This window comes from Mauremys mutica, chromosome 18 (genome assembly GCF_020497125.1).
Source record: "Mauremys mutica isolate MM-2020 ecotype Southern chromosome 18, ASM2049712v1, whole genome shotgun sequence".
In the NCBI taxonomy this organism is placed as follows: Eukaryota; Metazoa; Chordata; order Testudines; family Geoemydidae; genus Mauremys; species Mauremys mutica.
Genome location: NC_059089.1, coordinates 6,123,081 through 6,142,207, shown reverse-complemented (window position 1 = coordinate 6,142,207; position 19,127 = coordinate 6,123,081). Strand labels below are relative to the sequence as shown.

The 19,127-nt window shown below is 51.0% G+C and overlaps 1 protein-coding gene across 8 annotated transcripts in view; it reads right to left on the bottom strand.

The window, feature by feature from the left end:
• Positions 1 to 4,733: 4,733 nt before the first annotated feature.
• Positions 4,734 to 19,127, bottom strand: part of EXD3 (exonuclease 3'-5' domain containing 3) — a 614,390-nt gene continuing 599,996 nt past the window's right edge. For all 8 annotated transcript variants that reach the window (XM_044992564.1, XM_044992566.1, XM_044992568.1 and 5 more), the window contains one exon: positions 4,734 to 5,275. In XM_044992564.1, coding sequence (XP_044848499.1) covers positions 4,941 to 5,275 — 335 coding nt within the window. In that variant the 3' untranslated portion in view covers positions 4,734 to 4,940. The remainder of the gene's footprint in view (positions 5,276 to 19,127) is intronic.

The window sequence follows — 19,127 nt, the reverse complement described above, 5'->3', positions numbered from 1 at the left end:
GTCTAACATAGTGAATGCCAGTGAAAATGAGGTAGGATCAGAGTCTAAAATAGGGAAAGAACAAGTCAAAAATTACTCAGACAAGTTAGATGTCTTCAAATAACCAGGACCTGATGAAATGCATCCTAGAATACTCAAGGAGCTGACTGAGGAGATATCTGAACCATTAGCAATTATCTTTGAAAAGTCATGGAAGACAGGAGAGATTCCAGAAGACTGGAAAAAGGCAAACCATAGAATATTAGGGTTGGAAGGGACCTCAGGAGGTCATCTAGTCCAACCCCCTGCTCAAAGCAGGACTAATCCCCAGATTTTTACCCCAGTTCTCCAAATGAACTCACAATCCTAGGTTCAGCAGGCCAATGCTCAAACCACTGAGCTATCCCTCCCCCCAAATCTAGTGCCCATCTCTAAAAAGGGAAATAAGGATGACCCAGGGAATTACAGACCAGTCAGCTTAACTTCTGTACCCGGAAAGATAATGGAGCAAATAATTAAGCAATCAATTTGCAAACACCTAGAAGATAATAAGGTGATAAATTACAGTCAGCATGGATTTGCAAAAACAACTCATGTCAAACCGACCTGATAGCTTTCGTTGACAGGGTAATAAGCCTTGTGGATAGGGGGGAAGCGGTAGGTGTGGTATATCTTGACTTTAGTAAAGCTTTTGATACTGTCTCACATGACCTTCTCATAAACAAACCAGGGAAATACTACCTAGATGGAGCTGCTATAAGGTGGGTGAATAACTGGTTGGAAAATCGTTCCCAGAGAGTAGTTATCAGTGGTTCACAGTAATGCTGGAAGGGCATAACGAGTGGGGTCCCACAGGGATTAGTTCTGGGTCTGGTTCTGTTCAATATCTTCATCATTTAGATATTTAGATAATGGCATAGAGAGTACACTTACAAAGTTTGCGGACGATAGTAAGCTGGGAGGGGTTGCAAGTGCTTTGGAGGATAGGATTAAAATTCAAAATGATCTGGACAAACTCGAGAAATGGACTGAAGTAAACAGGATGAAATTCAATAAGGACAAATGCAAAGGACTCCACTTAGGAAGGAACAATCAGTTGCACACATACAAAATGGGAAATGACTGCCTAGGAAGCAGCACTGTGGAAAGGGATCTGGGGGTCATAGTTGATCACAAGCTCAATATGAGACAACAGTGCAACGCTGTTGCAAAAAAAGCGAACATCATTCTGGGATGTATTAGCAGGAGTGTTGTAAGCAAGACACAAGAAGTAATTCTTCCGCTCTACTCCACGCTGATTAGGCCTCAGCTGGAGTATTGTGTCCAGTTCTGAGCGCCACATTTCAGGAAAGATGTGGACAAACTGGAGAGAGTCCAGAGAAGAGCAACAAGAATGATGAAAGGTCTAGAAAACATGACCTATAAGGGAAGATTGAAAAAATTGGGTTTGTTTAGTCTGGAAAAGAGAAGACTGAGAGGGGACATGATAACAGTTTTCAATTACATAAAAGGTTGTTACAAGGAGGAGGGAGAAAAATTGTTCTTAACCTCTGAGAACAGGACAAGAAGCAATGGGCTTACTTTGCAGCAAGGGTGGTTTTAGGTTGGACATTAGGAAAAACTTCCTAACAGTCAGGGTGGTAAAGCACTGGAATAAATTGCCTAGGGAGGTTGTGGAATCTCCATCATTGGGGGTTTTTAAGAGCAGGTTGGACAAACATCTGTCAGGGATGGTCTACATAACACTTAGATCTGCCTTGAGTGCAGGGGACTGGACTAGATGACCTCTCGAGGTTCCTTCCAGTTCTATGATTGAAAACTGGGACCACTGGAAGAAGGAAGGTAGAGCTGGTCTGGGGGAAATTCTGCCACTTGGTGCCAACAGGTGGCGTAATGTGGACAGAGGGTTTTGATTTCTGCTGTCAGCAGCACTCAGAACTGCTGAGGTGCGAGGCTGGTATCTGGCCATGGATCCAAGGCACATCCCACATCCTTTCCCTCCCTCCCGCCACAACCAGCACTGCCTTAACTGGGGTAGCAAAGGGCTGGCTGAGAACACAGAGCAGCTCGCCTTTAATCGGCCCACCGTGTTCCACTGGGGCCACCAGCAAAGTGCATTCAAAGAGGCGTTTGCATACAGCTTTAACGCCCATGGCCATTGCCAAGGCTTCTGCCGCCCACTGGGAGCCTAGCTGGCACAGGGCACGGTTTCTGCTGCTGGAATGTCAGAGCGGTGAATGTCAGAGCCTATGACATGGTTTCTATCTAGCTTTGCTAGTGGCACAGCAACCCGGTCCTGAGCGCCAGTCCAGTGCCTCCTGGTGTCTGCTTTGGGCACCAGCACTGGTACTCTAGGGTGCATGAGTCCCTCTCCCGTAGACCCACACTGTCCAACCGTGTTGGCAATGGAGGGAAGGAGCAGGGGAAAGCTCACCAGACAGACAGTGGCTTCGCAGCCTTGCACGGCCACTGCACTGTGCCCTCTGAGGCGTGGGGCCAATGGTAATGTAGAGCAGGGCCTCCGAAACCCCGTATGGCCCAAGGCCCCTTGAGTTACAGGGGGCTCAACTCATAGTGCCCTTTGCTTCAGTGTTGCCCCAGTCCCTCCACGGCAGGGCAGAGCAGCTAGGGGGGTGCCATGCTGCCAGCTGTGAGCCTCCAAGCCCAGGTCAACAGATGTGGGGTCATGGGATGTGATACAGCTGGGTAGATATTACGGGTTGGGTTCTGGAGCCCCCCTCTCTGTAGGCTTCAGAGCCCCCCACTACAGCAATTGCTTTCCATGTCCACTGAAGGTTGGACAAGAAATCGTCTTAATCTGCAGCAAGGGAGATTTAGGTTTGATAGTAAGAAAAACGTTCTGACTCTAAGGCTAGTTAAGCTCTGGAACAGGCTTCCCAGGGAGGCTGTGGAATCCCCGTCACTGGAGGGTTTAAGCACAGGCTGGGCTAGGGTCACTGGGCCTGGACTCGATGGCCTCTCGAGGGCCCTACTGATCTCTGATTTTATGCTGAATTAGCTGGTCGGCATTTGGCTCCCAATGCCTGAGAACAAAGGGAGCAGAGCCCCGAGTAGCCGTGCCAGGAGCCTCTAGCTCTGTGCTGGCGGGAGCCCATTCCAAGAGGGGGACACTCCCTCTAACAAGGCAGGAAGGAGCAGTCACCAAGAACCTCACCACCACAAAGCCTGGGGGAAAAGACAGAGCCTCTCCTCCTGGCAGCTGGGTGTGAAGCACATTCCCCTCATCCCACCCATCTCAGAAACAGCAAGGGGACAGTGCTGGTGGGGGCCTGTCCTTCAATTCTGGGGGGACCTGGGCCTCACCCCTGCTTATGACCGTCGCCTCCATCTCCACTCATCCATTTGCACTGCATGGCTGCCCTGTGGAATCCAACTGGAGCTTGCTGGCTGCTTCTCACCAGTCCTTTACCTGTCTCCTACAGAGCCCCGTTCTGCCAGTGGGACCACCATGTTCTGTAAGGTGACCCGTGACTCTTGGCTCTGCACAAGGCCAGGCAGTGTGGCCACAATTGGTTCTTGGTGTGATGCTGGCAGACCAGATCTGATCAGGGCCACAGGCCAATTCACTTGTGTATTAGTCCAAATAAAATGAGTGTAAATGTAGGAGTGTGTTCAGGTGTGAAAACTAGTGGAATGTTACTTGTATTATTTTCACTTATCTGTTCCTGTTACAGTGTAATAGCAAACATCTACATTGTGTACACCTCTGTAACTTAATAACCCATCAGAGAAATCTTGTGAAATGCTAAAGAAGGAGTTAAGGACTTTAACAGAAAATCCTAATTTCAAAGCAAGTGGCCATTATGTATGATGGTTCAAGGTCAAAAGATTAAGTGCATTCCCCACTCTCCATCACCAAAGGAAAAGCCCACGGGGGAACAGACCTGTCTTCTGTCAGAAGATATAAGAATGGATTCAGGGAAAGATCCTTTATGTCTGGACTGTTTGGACTGTTATAGGGAAGTGTACTGGATGCAAAGCAGAGATCCCCAGAGATAATCTGGGTTCCCTGAAAGACTTTGGGGAAACCAGATGTTTATTACATCACTGACACCATTTAGAGTTACAAACTGTGACTCACTTGTGCATATATTTTACCTGCTTTAACCTCAATAACTCTCATATCTATAGTTAGTTTACTATAGAATTGGCTGCCAGCCTTGTCTTTGGTGTAAGATCGGGAGTACCAGTTGATCTGGGGGTGACTGGTCTCTTGGGACTGGGAGAAACCTGATGTAATGTGGTTTGGGATTTAAAGAATCTTTTATCACAAAGTTGAGTTTGCCAGGGTGGCAAGACAGACTGGAGAGTCTAAGGGGACTGTCTGTGGTGGGTAGGTCTATACTTACCTGCCGGGTCGACTAGACGCGATAGTTCGAACTCCGAACGCGCTCCCGTCGACTCCGGAACTCCACCACCGCGGTGTCTGGACGGGTAAGAAGTTCGAACTAAGGTAGTTCGACTTCAGCTACGCTATTTGCGTAGCTGAAGTCGCGTACCTTAGTTCAACCCCCCACCCTAGTGTAGACCAGGCCTGTGATTCCATGGTGAACAGTTCCTCACCTCACACACACGCCCCCCTCTGGAGCTGGAGGGAGCTGCTCTGTGGCAGGAGGGCTGTGTGGATGGTTGTTCTCTGAGGGAGGCATGGACATGGCTCCATGGGTGGTTAGGGAGCAACACCCCTTCCCCCAGCGATACCAGTGCAACAGAGGACAGGGATCGGTCCTGGAACGTCTCAGATTTAATGATCTCCTTGGAGGCCATTTGATATCAGCCTGTAGGTACCATGGCCCATTACAGTATCATGAGCACCCTTTGCCCCAAACTCCCAGCCCTTAACATCAAACCAAAGTCCATTTCCTGTTAAAGCCGCAGTGGCTCATCGGGGAATCAGGATCCAGCTGAGATTCCCAGTCCCTAGTCAGGAACCCTCTGCCTCAGCTCAGCTCGTAAAAGCTTTGGCTTCCCTCGGCAGTGCCCAAAGCCTCCTTAAACTGAGAGACCACTCGCCCAAAGTGCGAGCCCTCCCAGAACACTTTGCCACACTGGGTGCAACAGTAGAAGTAAGATAGGTCCGCTTTGCCCAGCACCCCAGGCGGGATGGCTGCTAGCTGAAGGGAGGCACCTGTGGCCAGCGTCAGGGTCTCCACATTGAGGTCTGACTCCTCTAGCCACTGGCAGTTTGGATTATAAACTGGCTGCGGGGAGTCGGCTTCTGAGGTGTCAGATGCTGGGTTTGTCTCTTGTTTCTCTTCAGACTTTGCCAGCCAATCTGTGGAAACAGGAGAGAACAAACAGACACTGAATACTGAGTAACAGGTGTGATGAGCTGGGTTGGTGCTCAACAACCCCCCCGCATGTGACCTTTACTCTAGGTTCATCAGCCACCCAAGGAACCAGGACTGCGGGGAGAGGGCTGGGAAGTCCGTAAGCCTTTCCGATTCTGGGCTGCTGCATGGGCTGCCTGCAACTCTGGAGGCTGCTTTCAGGGTCTGTCTCTCCTGCAGTCAGGGGTGTGACTACAGCACGGGCGGATGCCCCCAAACTGGCTTTGATCTAGCTAGCTCTGATAACAACAGCAGTGAAGCCACAGCAGCATGGACCAGCTGCTTGAATACTTATCCAGAGTCCTGGCTGGCCCTGTCCACATTGCAAGGGAATGTGCAGGCAGGCATAGCCATGCTAGCTTTACTTTAACTGGCCTGGGTAAAGACAGTAGTGAAGATAAGGTGGCGCAGGCTTCAGAGCAGGGTAGAAACCCAAGTATGTGCCCAGGGTCCTGGTAGGCTTGTGATGTGATTGGTAGCCCAGGCTAAAGCCCTTGCCACCAATGCTAGCCTGGGTAAGATGACCTGTGCTACATCCCACCTTCCCTTGCAGTGTAGACATAGCTTATGTGTAGGGGCCCATGTAAATCACAATTTCATGGAGGGCACAGAAATTGTGGTAATGCCTCCAAACCATGATATTTACAATATATTTTAAATGGAAACTGTCTATAATGAAGTATATAACAGAAGAGATGACCTCAGCTTACAGTGCTGTGCACATGCAGGGGCAATCCATGAACGAGGAACAAGCGAAGCGACTAATGATGCTTAACTTTAATTCACAAATAAAACAGAAATAAATGAACATTTAGGGGATTGCAGATGTTTGTGTTCGCTGCAGATTTTAGTTGTAAAAAATCATTGACATTCAATTGTAAAATTCATTCCATGCATTCGCCTTGAAATTGATTAACTTTACTTGTAAACTTCGTTCTGGAAACTCTGTGAAATTCAAGATTTTTGCCATTTGCACTGCTGTGAATTTTCTAAAAAAATAAATCGTGACTCAGCCAGGGTGTCAGTTACAGCCGCCTCTCTGGTGCTGGTGCCATAAAGGAGAACAGCTGTAGGCATGGGCACTGCTTCCCAGGCACTGGCTCCACCTCCCGCATGCTCCTGCCCAGGGGGAAGTGTAGGGTGTGTGCCCACAGCAGTGCCTACGCCAAAGGAATTCTCCCTTGGCCTCAATGGCAAGCAGGGGCCAGAGTATCATCTGCAGCTGCTCTATACTGTCTGGTATTGGGGAACTCTGCTGATTGCTATGGCCAAATGAGGACACACAGAGCCCCCAAGTTAAGCTTCAGCAATTGCTGCTCATCCAGGCGGCCTGCAGCCATGTCACTTTGGGTTGCCTGGATGTGCTTGGATAAGAAACCACGAAGGAAAACGCAGGTCCTCGTGATCAGAGGCAGGGTCCCTACTGAACCAATGGCAAAATGTGTTGCTGTGGGTCGAGTGCTCATGGCAGTGCTGTCTGTTATGTGTACTTTGAAACTGAGGTCCAAACAATTGGAGCTCATTAAATATCAGATTGCACATTCCACAAGAGGAGGGATATTAACTAATGTCTTGGATAAATGCCAGTTTGGGCAATACATTCTGTAATTCCCTCTAAAGTGTATGCAGATATGGTATCCTTCACTGATATGAGATGTTGTGTAGTTGCTGTGTACTTTCAAACTGCTGTGGCACTCCACCCCAGAGGTGGCTGCATTTCAAAGGTCACAGACAGAGAGAGAAAGCAGAAAGATTGCAAAGTATTTTGTGATCTGTGGAAATGTTAGATATCATAGGAATAGTTATCCGGATTAGTGATCAGCTTTGGAAAAGTAAGTGACTCAATTATCCTCTACACTGGATTGTTCTAGATTCGGGTCCTAAAGGCATCGGGCACTAGATGGTTTAGGGGTTGTGTTTTGCAGAAACCTAGAATTGGAGCACAGTTATGCAGCCCTCTTGTTCCTCTCCTCTGCCCCCCAACAACAAGGTGATGTTTGTTCTGAGGTGAAAGAAGCCAAAGAGACATGCTCCTCTGATTCCAGATGAGGTGATCCTGCATGGCTAGCTCCCTGGGGAGTTCAGTTTGTGCACCTGTTCCCGGCAGGCAGCTTTGGCTGGGCACTTCCTAGAATCCCACTGTGGGCACAGGGACCGATGCCATTGCCAACAAAGCTACAACACCTATTGGGTTTTTGGCACTGCAGTGCAGGTTCTCATTGCCGAGGCAAAAGTCCAAGACTGACTTGACTGTCATCCATCAGGGAGTCTGGCAGAAAGTGACGCAGGAAGGCGGACTGAGTATATCAGCAGCGGCTGATTCATCCTTGGCATGGGGAGCTCTCTTGCCTAGACAAAAGTTATACAACAAAAGGCAACTTACATCTATCTAGTATGACATCACTGGGGCTGTTCCTCTCCAGGGCACGAGAGCTCCGTCAGGAGGTGTCTCAATGTTCCAGGGAGTGCAATAGAGTAATACAGGAATTGTCCTTAGCTCTTCAGCTCTGCATCTCAAAGCACTCTGCACAGAGCACTCAGTGCCACTGGCAAGTGATGAAGTGACCTGCCTGAGGTCACAAAGCAGAGCTGGGACTGACTCCTGGGCCAGCTACTCCTCCACTGGCCCATAATGCCCCACGTGGGTGGAGACTGGAATTCAAACACAAGGCAGTGTCACCGGGGAAAAATCCTAGGGTTGAAACCAGGAGGGTTCTAGAGGCGTATGTAATATGTTCTGTAGAAATGGCTCTGAAATTCTTTGGGGATAAATTCTGTTCTGTCTCCTGGGAGCCACAGCCCGGGTGGGGGTGAATCATAGAATCATAGAATCTCAGGGTTGGAAGGGACCTCAGGAGATCATCTAGTCCAACCCCCTGCTCAAAGCAGGACCAAACCCAACTAAATCATCCCAGCCAGGGCTTTGTCAAGCCTGACCTTAAAAACCTCTAAGGAAGGAGATTCCACTACCTCCCTAGGTAACCCATTCCAGTTCTTCACCACCCTACTAGTGAAAAAGTTTTTCCTAATATCCAACCTAAACCTCCCCCTCTGCAACTTGAGACCATTACTCCTTGTTCTGTCATCTTCTACAACTGAGAACAGTCTAGATCCATCCTCTTTGGAACCCCCTTTCAGGTAGGTGAAAGCAGCTATCAAATCCCCCCTCATTCTTCTCTTCTGCAGACTAAACAATCCCAGTTCCCTCAGCCTCTCCTCATAAGTCATGTGCTCCAGCCCCCTAATCATTTTTGTTGCCCTCCGCTGGACTCTCTCCAATTTATCCACATCCTTCTTGTAGTGTGGGGCCCAAAACTGGACACACTACTCTAAATGAGGCCTCACCAGTGCTGAGTAGAGGGGAATGATCACATCCCTCGATCTGCTAGAAATGCCCCTACTTATACAACCCAAAATGCCATTAGCCTTCTTGGCAACAAGGGCACACTGTTGACTCATATTCAGCTTTTTGTCCACCGTAACCCCTAGGTCCTTTTCTGCAGAACTGCTGCCCAGCCATTCGGTCCCTAGTCTGTAGCAGTGCATGGGATTCTTCCGTCCTAAGTGCAGGACTCTGCACTTGTCCTTGTTGAACCTCATCATATTTCTTTTGGCCCAATCCTCTAATTTGTCTAGGTCCCTCTGTATCCTATCCCTACCCTCCAGCGTATCAACCACTCCTCCCAGTTTAGTGTCATCTGCAAACTTGCTAAGGGTGCAGTCCACACCATCCTCCAGATCGTTAATGAAGATATTGAATAAAACCGGCCCCAGCACCGACCCTTGGGGCCAGGGCCGCCCAGAGGATTCCGGGGGCCCGGGGTCTTCGGCGGCGGGGGGCCCTTCTGTTCCGGGACCCGCCGCCAAAGTGCCCCGAAGACCCGCGGCGGGAGCCCCCCGCCGCCGAATTACCGCCGAAGCGGGACCCGCCACCGAAGCGCAGCCCGGTCTTCGGCGGTAATTCGGTGGCGGGGGGGGTCCCCGCCGCGGGTCTTCGGGGCACTTCGGCGGCGGGTCCCGGAACAGAAGGGGCCCCCCGCCGCCGAAGACCGGGCTGCGCTTTGGCGGCGGCGGGTCCCGCTTCCCCGCCCCCACCCCAGCCTCAGCCTCAGCCTCTTACCCGAGCGCGTCTCCGGCGGGGCCTGAGCCCCGCCCCGCTCAGAGCTGCGTGGTGAGGGGGCGGGGCTGTGAGCTCCACGCCGAGCGGAGGCAGCTGCCCCACCCCCTGACGACGACGCTCTGAGCGGGGCGGGGCTCAGGGGCCCCGGCGGAGACTCAGCGCTTGATGCGATGAGGCTCCAGGAGAGGGGCGGAGGCGGGAGCCTCCGCTCTTCTCTTGGGGGCCCCTGCGGAGCCCGGGGCCCGGGCAAATTGCCCCCTTTGCCCCCCCCTCTGGGCGGCCCTGCTTGGGGCACTCCACTTGATACCGGCTGCCAACTAGACATGGAACCATTGATCACTACCCGTTGAGCCCAACCATCTAGCCAGTTTTCTATCCACCTTACCGTCCATTCATCCAGCCCAGACTTCTTTAACTTGCTGGCAAGAATACTGTGGGAGACTGTATCAAAAGCTTTGCTAAAGTCCAGAAATAGCACATCCACTGCTTTCCCCTCATCCACAGAGCCGGTTATCTCGTCATAGAAGGCAATTAGGCTAGTCAGGCATGACTTGCCCTTGGTGAATCCATGCTGACTGTTCCTGATCACTTTCCCCTCCTTTAAGTGGTTCAGGATTGATTCCTTGAGGACCTGTTCCATGATTTTTCCAGGGACTGAGGTGAGACTGACTGGCCTGTAGTTTCCTGGATCTTCCTTCTTCCCTTTTTTAAAGATGGGCACTACATTAGCCTTTTTCCAGTCATCCGGGACCTCCCCCGATCGCCATGATTTTTCAAAGATAATGGCCAATGGCTCTGCAATCTCATCGGCCAACTCCTTTAGCACCCTCGGATGCAGCGCATCCGGCCCCAGGGACTTGTGCTCGTCCAGCTTTTCTAAATAGCCCCGAACTACTTCTTTCTCCACAGAGAGCTGGTCACCTCCTCCCCATACTGTGCTGCAGAGTGCAGCTGTCTGGGAGCTGACCTTGTCTGTGAAGACAGAGGCAAAAAAAGCATTGAGTACACTAGGGTGGGGAGTTTTAAATCACGTTTACACCCTCCAGAGTCTGTGCTGCTGTGAGGACTGCATGGCTGCTAAAGCAGCCCCAGGGACAGCCAAGAATCCCCCTGGCCCCAGCACTCAGTGCACTGATACTCCCCCTGCTGAGCCCAGCGTGCCCTAAGCCAGAAGCTGGGGGGGGGGGAGGGGGCTGTGCCCAGCTGGAGGAATCTTTCCCCTGCCTCTTCCAGTTCCCTCTGTGGCCCAGGAATGCCCCAGAGCGGCATGCAGGAGTGGAGCAGAATCAGCTCTGTGGAAGGTCCAGATGCGGGTCCTTCCTTCGGGCTGCTTAACCGTTGCTTAGAGTCCATGGCAGGGAGAGTTCTTGATTGCCTGCCCCACAGCGCTGTGTGACCCTGCAGGGAAAGATGAAGGGCCACTGTGCAAAACTGTGTTTCAGCTCCCACCGTGCTGTGCTCGGGCCCCATTCAGCAGAGATGTATTCCCAAGCCAGGGGCGCTGCTAAGCATATGCCGAGTGGCTGGCTATGTAGTGCCTGTACCATGTGTACGCAAGAGGCTGTGAATTGCTATCAGAGCAGAGGCTGTGTGGTCAAAGCACACGGCTGGCACTCCAGGGCCCAGGCGCCTGGTTCCAACTCCGACAGAGCTGACCTTGGAGAAGCCAATTCCTCTTGTGTGTCTCAGTTTCCCATCTGTAAAACTGGTGTAATAATCCCTCCTTCCCTATCCCACAATGGCATTCAGAGGCTTCACTAATTCATGTATAAAGTACATTCAGATCCTTTGATGGAAGGTGCTGGAGAAGGATCCAGTACTATTATTCTAAAGTAACAGGGATTTCTCAGCACGTGCCTATTATCCTGGCCCCAAGGTATGTGAGAGTCACGATAGACATAGCTACCATGTTAGCAGATACATTTTAAAACGTCTAAGCACCCTGTGACCAGCTCCAAGCCCTGCTGATCAGAAAGACGGGAATGCCCTGGGAATGTATTATATGCCTTTTCTAACATCCCAGGTGGGATCTCTTTCCTAAACTATCCGACCACCACAGAAAGGAAACAAAGACCAGGGTAAATGTGATGACAGACCCTAACCAAAATGTAAAGACATGAGGGCTATCACTCAAACCAACACCACCCAGGAAGATTTCAGGACACAGTCTATGGCTGGCTTAAGACACCCCCGGTTCAAGTCCATCCATGGAGTCTTTAAATCAAGGCCGGATGTCTTTTGAAGGGAGCCATGTGCTGTTAAATTCAGTGCAGGAGTCACTAGGGCAGGTCTCTGGCCTGTGCTATGCAGGAGCTCAGCCTAGATGATCACAGTGGTCCCTTCTGGCTTTAAAAATCTGCAAATCTAGGTAGGGACTTTTCAGATTATTTTGCCTGTTTGACAAAGGGCAGGCAAAGCCGAGGGAGGCACCGATTCCCAGGCCGGGAGAGACCACTGTGAACATCTAGACAGAGCTCCTGTACAGCATAGGCCAGAGACCTGCCCCATAGTCATTCCTACAGCAGAACTTTTAGAAAAACATCCAGTCTTTGATTTTAAAACTGCCAGTGATGGAGAATCCACTAGGACCTTGGTAAGTGGTTCTAGTGGTTAATTACTCTGACTATTAAACATTTCCCCCTTATTTCCAGTTTGAAACACAGAGTGACTGTGTGACCCAGGACAAGTGATTACTGCCCTGGGCCTCACTTCTGCAGAATGGAGAGAATAATCCTTCCTTTTTCCTGCCCACCCTTTTTCTGTCCTGCCAATTTAGATTGTAAGCTCCTGGGGGCGGAGACTGGCTCTCACTATGTATCTGTGCAGCGCCCAGCACGACGGGGCCTTGTACCTTGGCTGGAGCCAGTCTAAATGCTACTGTAATACCAATAATCAGGGGTCACCCAATGAAATTAACAGGCAGCAGGTTTAAAATAAACAAAAGGAAGTACTGCTCACACAACGCTCAGTCAACCTGTGGAATGCATTGCCAGGGGATGCTGTGAAGGCCAAGGCTATAACAGGGTTCAAAAAAGAACTAGGTAAATTGATGGAGAATAGGTCCATCGATGGCTAGTAGCCAAGATGGTCAGGGACGTAATCCCATGCTCTGGGTTTCCTAAGCCTCTGCCAGATGCTGGTACTGGATGACAGGGGATGGATCACTCGATAATTGTCCTGTTCTGTTCATTCCCTCTGAAGCCCCTGGCTCTGGCCAGTGTCAGAAGACAGGATAGGGGCTAGGTGGACCATTGGTCTGGCCCAGTATGGCTGTTCTTATATTCTAATAATGACCAATAATAATGATAACCTCAAACACAGCAGTGTGGAGCCCCCAGCAGTATCGCACTGGGCTGAGGACACCTGAGCGAATCACTGATTTTCAGGTCAGTGGCTGAACTCAAAAATAAAATAAAAAAAAAGACAAGCTGAATTTTGGCCTGTTTGTCTCACTGAAATGAAAACCCACAAAAATGTCATTTGGGCTGAACGAGACAACATCTCAAAGTGTACGATCTGCCAAAAAAATCCACCAGCTCTAGTGCTGGGGTGTGGAAAAATCCCCTGGTTTGCCCTACGATACTGCCCCCCTTCTGTCTTTGACAATGCATGTCCAGCCCTGAAATGCTTCAATACAATCACCCCTTTCTGTTCTTTTCTTCTCTGAAGGTACCAAGCTGTCATGGCTGGGCTTTACTGAGAGTCCCTTGAGCTTCTGTGCTCTTCCAGGAATGCCTGGCATTTCCCCCTCTCTTTGGAAATCTCCCTGTCTGTCAGCCCTGGTGCAGCTCTGCGAGCTCTCAGCCACGGGGCCTTCACAACTAGGGTGACCAGATGCCTTATTTTATAGGGACAGTCCTGATATTTGGGGCTTTTTCTTATATAGGCTCCGATTACCCCCCAGCCCTGTCCCGATTTTTCACACTTGCTGTCTGGTCACCCTATTCCCAACTCTCCCACCCGCATAGTGGATAGTGTGTGGGATTTAAAAAAAATTCTTCAAGGCACCCTGTAAAGCGTGAAGTACCAACCCCCGCCCGGCCACACTCCCCTTCCCCTGTGGGATGGGGCTGTTGGGGGGGGGTCACGTTACAAAGAAAAGGAGAGAAAGGCTTGTGACACCCAGCATTTTGCCTTTCCATCGGCCCCAGCCCCCTCTTAATTGTGGTGCTTCAATGGGTTGAAAATGCAACATCACTTCAAAGTAACAATTTTTCAATGGGAGCTTGTAAAGCTACTCCCCCCCCCCAATGGAATTCGGTTCAAAGGCTTTTGAAGATGCCTGTGTCCCTGTGGCAGTCTGTCTGAAAAGGCCACTGGGAGCCAGTAAGCAGGGTGCCAACTCGGCAAACAATCTTAGAAAAAAGTCACTGTGAAAAGGTCATCTCCGTGGTGGCTATGGAGAGAAAGGGGCTGGGGGAGGAGAGGGGAAGATTTCTTTAAGGAGGGATTTTTCTCCCCCCTCCTTTCCTAAAGCAGGGTAAATGTGGTGCCTTATCTTGTGAGAGTGCTAAAATCCACAGCATGGCTCCAAGCTGGGGCGCCCACACAGGGAATTCTGGTTTCCAGCGATCATGTGCTGCTGCGCTGGGGCCTCTGGGAATGCAGCGTGCACAGAAACAAAGAGCCACACCTTGACTGCAGGGCAAACTGGCTGGACCCGGGCACACGCGCGTGCACGCGCACGGGCACCTTTCACAGTTCAAAGGCAGAGGACAGCTCATTGTGAGCCCCCTTCGTGCTGCAATCTCCTTGGCACTGTGCATTGCTGACGCCCCGCCAGACAAGGCTGCAAATGGACGGTCTGTGGTGGGCGTGCAGCAGTGTGGCTGAGGGCGCTGGCGCCTGCGATGTATCTGGGACAGCTGTCTAAGCCCTGCGGCGAATCCCAGCGCAGAGCAGTGAGACCAAGCAATGGCCAGGGGGCCTGGGAGGCCAAAGGGAGCCAAGAGCATCATTACAACATCCCAGGAGATTCTTACAGCTGCATTTTCAAGGGACCTGCCTGTAACCAGCCATGCCAGTGCCTGGATTCCCACTGCCACCCTCTGAGGGGCAGAAATGAATTTTGTTCCCTATCAAATCAATTAGAAACGCCTCTTGGGAACTAATAATCCCATTACAAAACATCTTTCAATTAAAAAGGCCTTTTCCTCCCCTCCTTCCCCCCCGCCTGCCCGCCAGGATCACTCTGGGACGACGGAGTCCAACAGCCTTTGTGCAATGGGATTTCTGACATTTTATTCTGTACAGCCAACCAAGGGCTTCTCCCTGCTTTGAACACCTCAAAAGTGCGCTAAAAGCAGGGGTGGAATTGGGGAGTGCCAAGTAGAGCTATTCTTCCAAACTCCTCCCACAAACCAAGCTCCGCCCACTGGAGCTGTGAAAATGAGATGCTACAGACAGCACAGGGTGCACAGATCTTCACAATATGCATGCCCTTCCCCCACACTCTTTGTGCCACAACTGCCGTGGCATTGGCAATGCTGACTTTCCCCTCAGGACACAGGTCACCTCATGAGACTCTCTTGGGCACTGGCTGGCAGACGCCTTCACGCACACCCACTGATGTGGGTCTCATTACCCCACTGCGCACAGCAACCAAACGTCTGCTGTCCAAACTCAACCGTGCTGGCTCAGCCTAGGAAACTGAATAAGCCAAGCGATGGCCATGTCCTATGCCCATGAAAAAAGAGAAACTGACAGGACCTGAAATCCTCATTTCCCTCCAATCTTTATCTAAGAGTCTTCCCCCAGTCATCTCTGCCAGGGCTGCGACTTGATGCTTGGGTTCCAGGATCCAAATGCAGCTGCAGCGGCTGCTCTGACACTTAGCAGCAGTAGTAAATATTTATGAGGGTAGCTCTGGAACGACAGGACAGTCTCCATGACGGCAGGTGTTGCTAGTGCCGTAGAATCCAGATTAGCCAAACTGCCCGAGTGGTTCTGCTATTGGGAGGCAGTAAGTGGATCACAAAGAGATTGTGGGAGGGCTGGAAGAATGGCACTCCAGCTTCCTGCGTCCCACTGTAACAATCTTCATGGCCTATTGCAGGGCCTCGCTTTCACACTGGCAGCAGTGCTTCATCCCACGCTACTTCAGGGGAAATGGGGCTTCTTGCCTGTTGTGACACACCCAGTGCTGGAGGGAGTCAACTGATCTCCACGAAGAGGAGTTGGGGCTCTGGAGAGAGGGACATGTCTACACCTTGTGAGGACAGCTGAGTGCCCAGGCAGCTCGGAGGCCGTGAGGGGTAAAAAGAAAGGTGGTTACTGGATTGTTACTGATGAGGTTCCTTCTTGGGGAAATGAAGCCGCCCAGACAGGGGAAACAATGCTGGTGGCAATCCAACTTGGAGTGTGAGGGGGTGCTTCTCTGACCTGCTTTCTCCCCGAATGAATGCTCCCCACCTGGACAAACACATAAATAACAACCCCCGCTCGCTGTTCAGCTCCAGATCCCAAAGCACTCTGCTGTGTGTGTGGGGGGGGGGGCATCATTAAGTCCATTTTACAGACAGGGCAGCCAGGCCCTGTGAGGTTAAGTAACTTGCAAGTGAGTGTCAGAGCTGGGACCACCAGACCCCAGAGCCCTGACTCCGATCCCATGCTCTTTGCCCTCTGTGTAAAGTGGTGGCTAATGAGGAGCCAGGTTGGAGGCTGGCCCAGCTTGAGGGGGATTTGTCTGGGAGACGGAGGACTGGCAGGGGGAGAGCTGGTGATCAGCAGCACTGAATTCTCCCTACAGACCGTGGTACATTCTACCCACCCTCGTTAAGGATGCCAGTGGAAGGCATGAGCTGACCAGTCCCCGCAATGTCCTTTATTCACTACAGGGCAGAGCCAGGTCCTGGCGAGCCTGCGTCCCACTGTTAGCAGGATCCCCCCCACACCAGCACTGAGTTGGGCACAGGGCTGGGGAATTCCTCGTGAGAAGAGCAATGGGCCAGAAGCAGAGGAAAGGTGGTTTTCAAGGATGGGGTTTTTTAATGGGGTTTGCTCCTCCATCACTTAGGCATTTTGAAAGCCCCACCCTTAAATGTTTGCTTAGGGCAAACAATGTTAGAAACCGCGCTTTAAAAATACTCTCCATAGGTCGTGTGAGTTCCAGGCCGGGTTAGGAGGCTCTCCCAACTTGGACCCTGTCAGAGGGTATTAACATAGTCTCACTTGGGATGCTAATACCACCCCAGCAAAGGGTCCATCTCCTGTTCTCTTCTCGATAGGCCCACCTGTGGCAGACAGCCTGCATTCCTACTGGGCACCAATGCTCTTGTGTCTGTACTGGCTGGGTAGCAGCAGCAGCAGGTCCCTATGGAAGTGTGATCCTTGAGGAATAATGGACACCTGCCATATCCTGAGACACACAAAGTTCTGCCAGGAGGTTCTGACATGCTCACAGCCACGCCCGGCTCTCAGGGCTGTCACCGTGAGCACTTCCTTCACACTGGCATTATACTCCCCTGTCATTTGGCAATTAAGAGCTAGGTGTTCTGAAGAAAGCACTTGTCATAAAGACTTTGCACAAGTCTGAAAACACACCCGGGAGCATTCTTGGAGGACAAAGGTCCATGGGAAACCTTCCCTTGGTGAGAGATGGCTCCTGATAAGGGAAGTTACGAGCCTGAGAAACACACTCTATTACAGGGAACTGAAGATGCCTGATTATCTTTTCCTTCCAGATAACTGTGATAAGTAAAGGACAAAGGACTCTGGATTGTGCAACCAGTTCAACACAGGAGGGGCCAAGTTCTTAGGGCTTTCTCGGAGCTGGGTAGGACGGAGATTGGGAGCTAAGCCCTGTGCCCCCCTTTGCTCTGCTGATGCAAAGCAGCAAAGCAAAAAATGGCATGAAGCAACCCAAGACTCTCCTTGCTCTCTATAGGGTTTCATGGAAGGGAAAGGGATCCTGTTGGATTCTCTGCCTTCCCCCCAGCAAGCCTGCCTGGCACCTCCTGCCCCCAGGAAGTGAGCACAATGTTTTGTTTTGCTGGGTTTTACTCTTGCATCAGCAAAGGATACAGTTGGCTCTTGCTTATTCTCTGCTCCCCATCAGTATAATACTGATGTGATGTCTGCACGCTCTGGGAACCCCTGGCTACTACCTGTCAGCGTATCTGCACCATGGGAGAGGGAAGGGGGCGGACAGACATTTCTGCTGAACATCCAGCCTCTGAGACAGCTCTAGGTCTATCCCCAGCTCTGCCCCTGACCTGTTTTCCGGGGCAGGGACTCTCTCACTGTGTGTGTACAGCGCCTGGCACAGTTCAATGCCATTACTATTTGACATTTATATTGTGGTAGTACCTAGAGGTCTAAAACAGGCCTGGACCACATTGTGCTAGGTGCTGTATAAACCTATAGGAAAAAATGGGGCCCCACTCTCATTTGGGGCCATTAGGTGAGCCTGTAATAAATAATAATAATTCAGAACAACATATTATGGTTATGGGGTTGCTCTTTCTAGTGTACACTCAACCTTGCACTAAATGCTTATCTTTCTGAGGCAGCTTGGTCTAACGGTTGAGTATGGGAGTGAAAATCAGGACTTCTGGCTTCTACCCCTGGCTCTGCCACTCACTGCCAGACCTCATGGAAGCTCCATTGCCTAACCGTGCCTCAGTTTCCCCATGTCCAAAGCAGGGATAATAGTGCTCACCCACTTTTGCAGTCTATGGGTGAAAAAAAGCTATGTGGCTCCTTCAGCTGGAGATCCCTGAGCACTGCTCCTTGGAGTCATTATCCTAAGCCCACTGCAAATGCTCATGGACGTCTGGGTTGTGTTACCGCATGTCCATTCTTATGTGGCAATCGGATTGGCACAACATTCAATACGGAGTGCCAAAGTGCTGGGTCCTACGCCTTATAGTGGAGTGAGCCGAAGTAGCATGCAAGGGTCAGGCATGAGATTCTGTAGCCCTCTCATGAGACCTCAAGCCTGCCTTATTTTAAAGTGACAGCTCCATCCCAGCTTCAAGTGTAATTAACTGAGGCTCTAAAGAGACTGATGCCTCTTTAGCTGCAGACTTGAGTCCATGGCTAAGGAGGCTGTGGGGTTTGCCAAGTTGTGAGGAAGTGTCGGTGAGTTTTGTGCATTGCCCTGGCAGCCCCTAGCCTCAGAATCACTGGCCTGGCCCCAGAGAGCTTTGGTGGAGAAGGGGGTGGGATGTAGAAAGACCCCAACTCTTCCCTGGGAGACATGGGGCTTAAATCTCAGCACAGAACAATTGATCGCTGCAACGCTTTCCCTTTTTGGCTGCTTCCTCCCCCCTTCCTGAGATCACAGGCCACACCGCAGAGTGAAGGGCTGAGAAAATTCTCACGCTGTAATCAGCAGTGCAGTGAAGAGTGACCTTAAGAAGCTGTGGGGAGGAAGGGAAAGAAATACTGAGTCACTTCTGCAGGCAAGTGAGTGGGAACCGTGCTGAACAAACAGGTGTCCAGGGTCACAGCCAGGGGAGCGCTCCTGGGCTGTATACACAGCAGCCTATCTGCAGCAACCCCATCTTAACAGTCATTTTTCCCATGCTGTTCATGTGACACAAACAAGGATCCTTCATCCACCCTCTTGCCATTTGCACGGCCCCACGCCAAGGGTGCCTTTGGAGCTCATCACACTGCACAGTGCTGCGTTCACAACCACCAGACCTTTTAATGAACAGCCCTGGGTCTCTCCA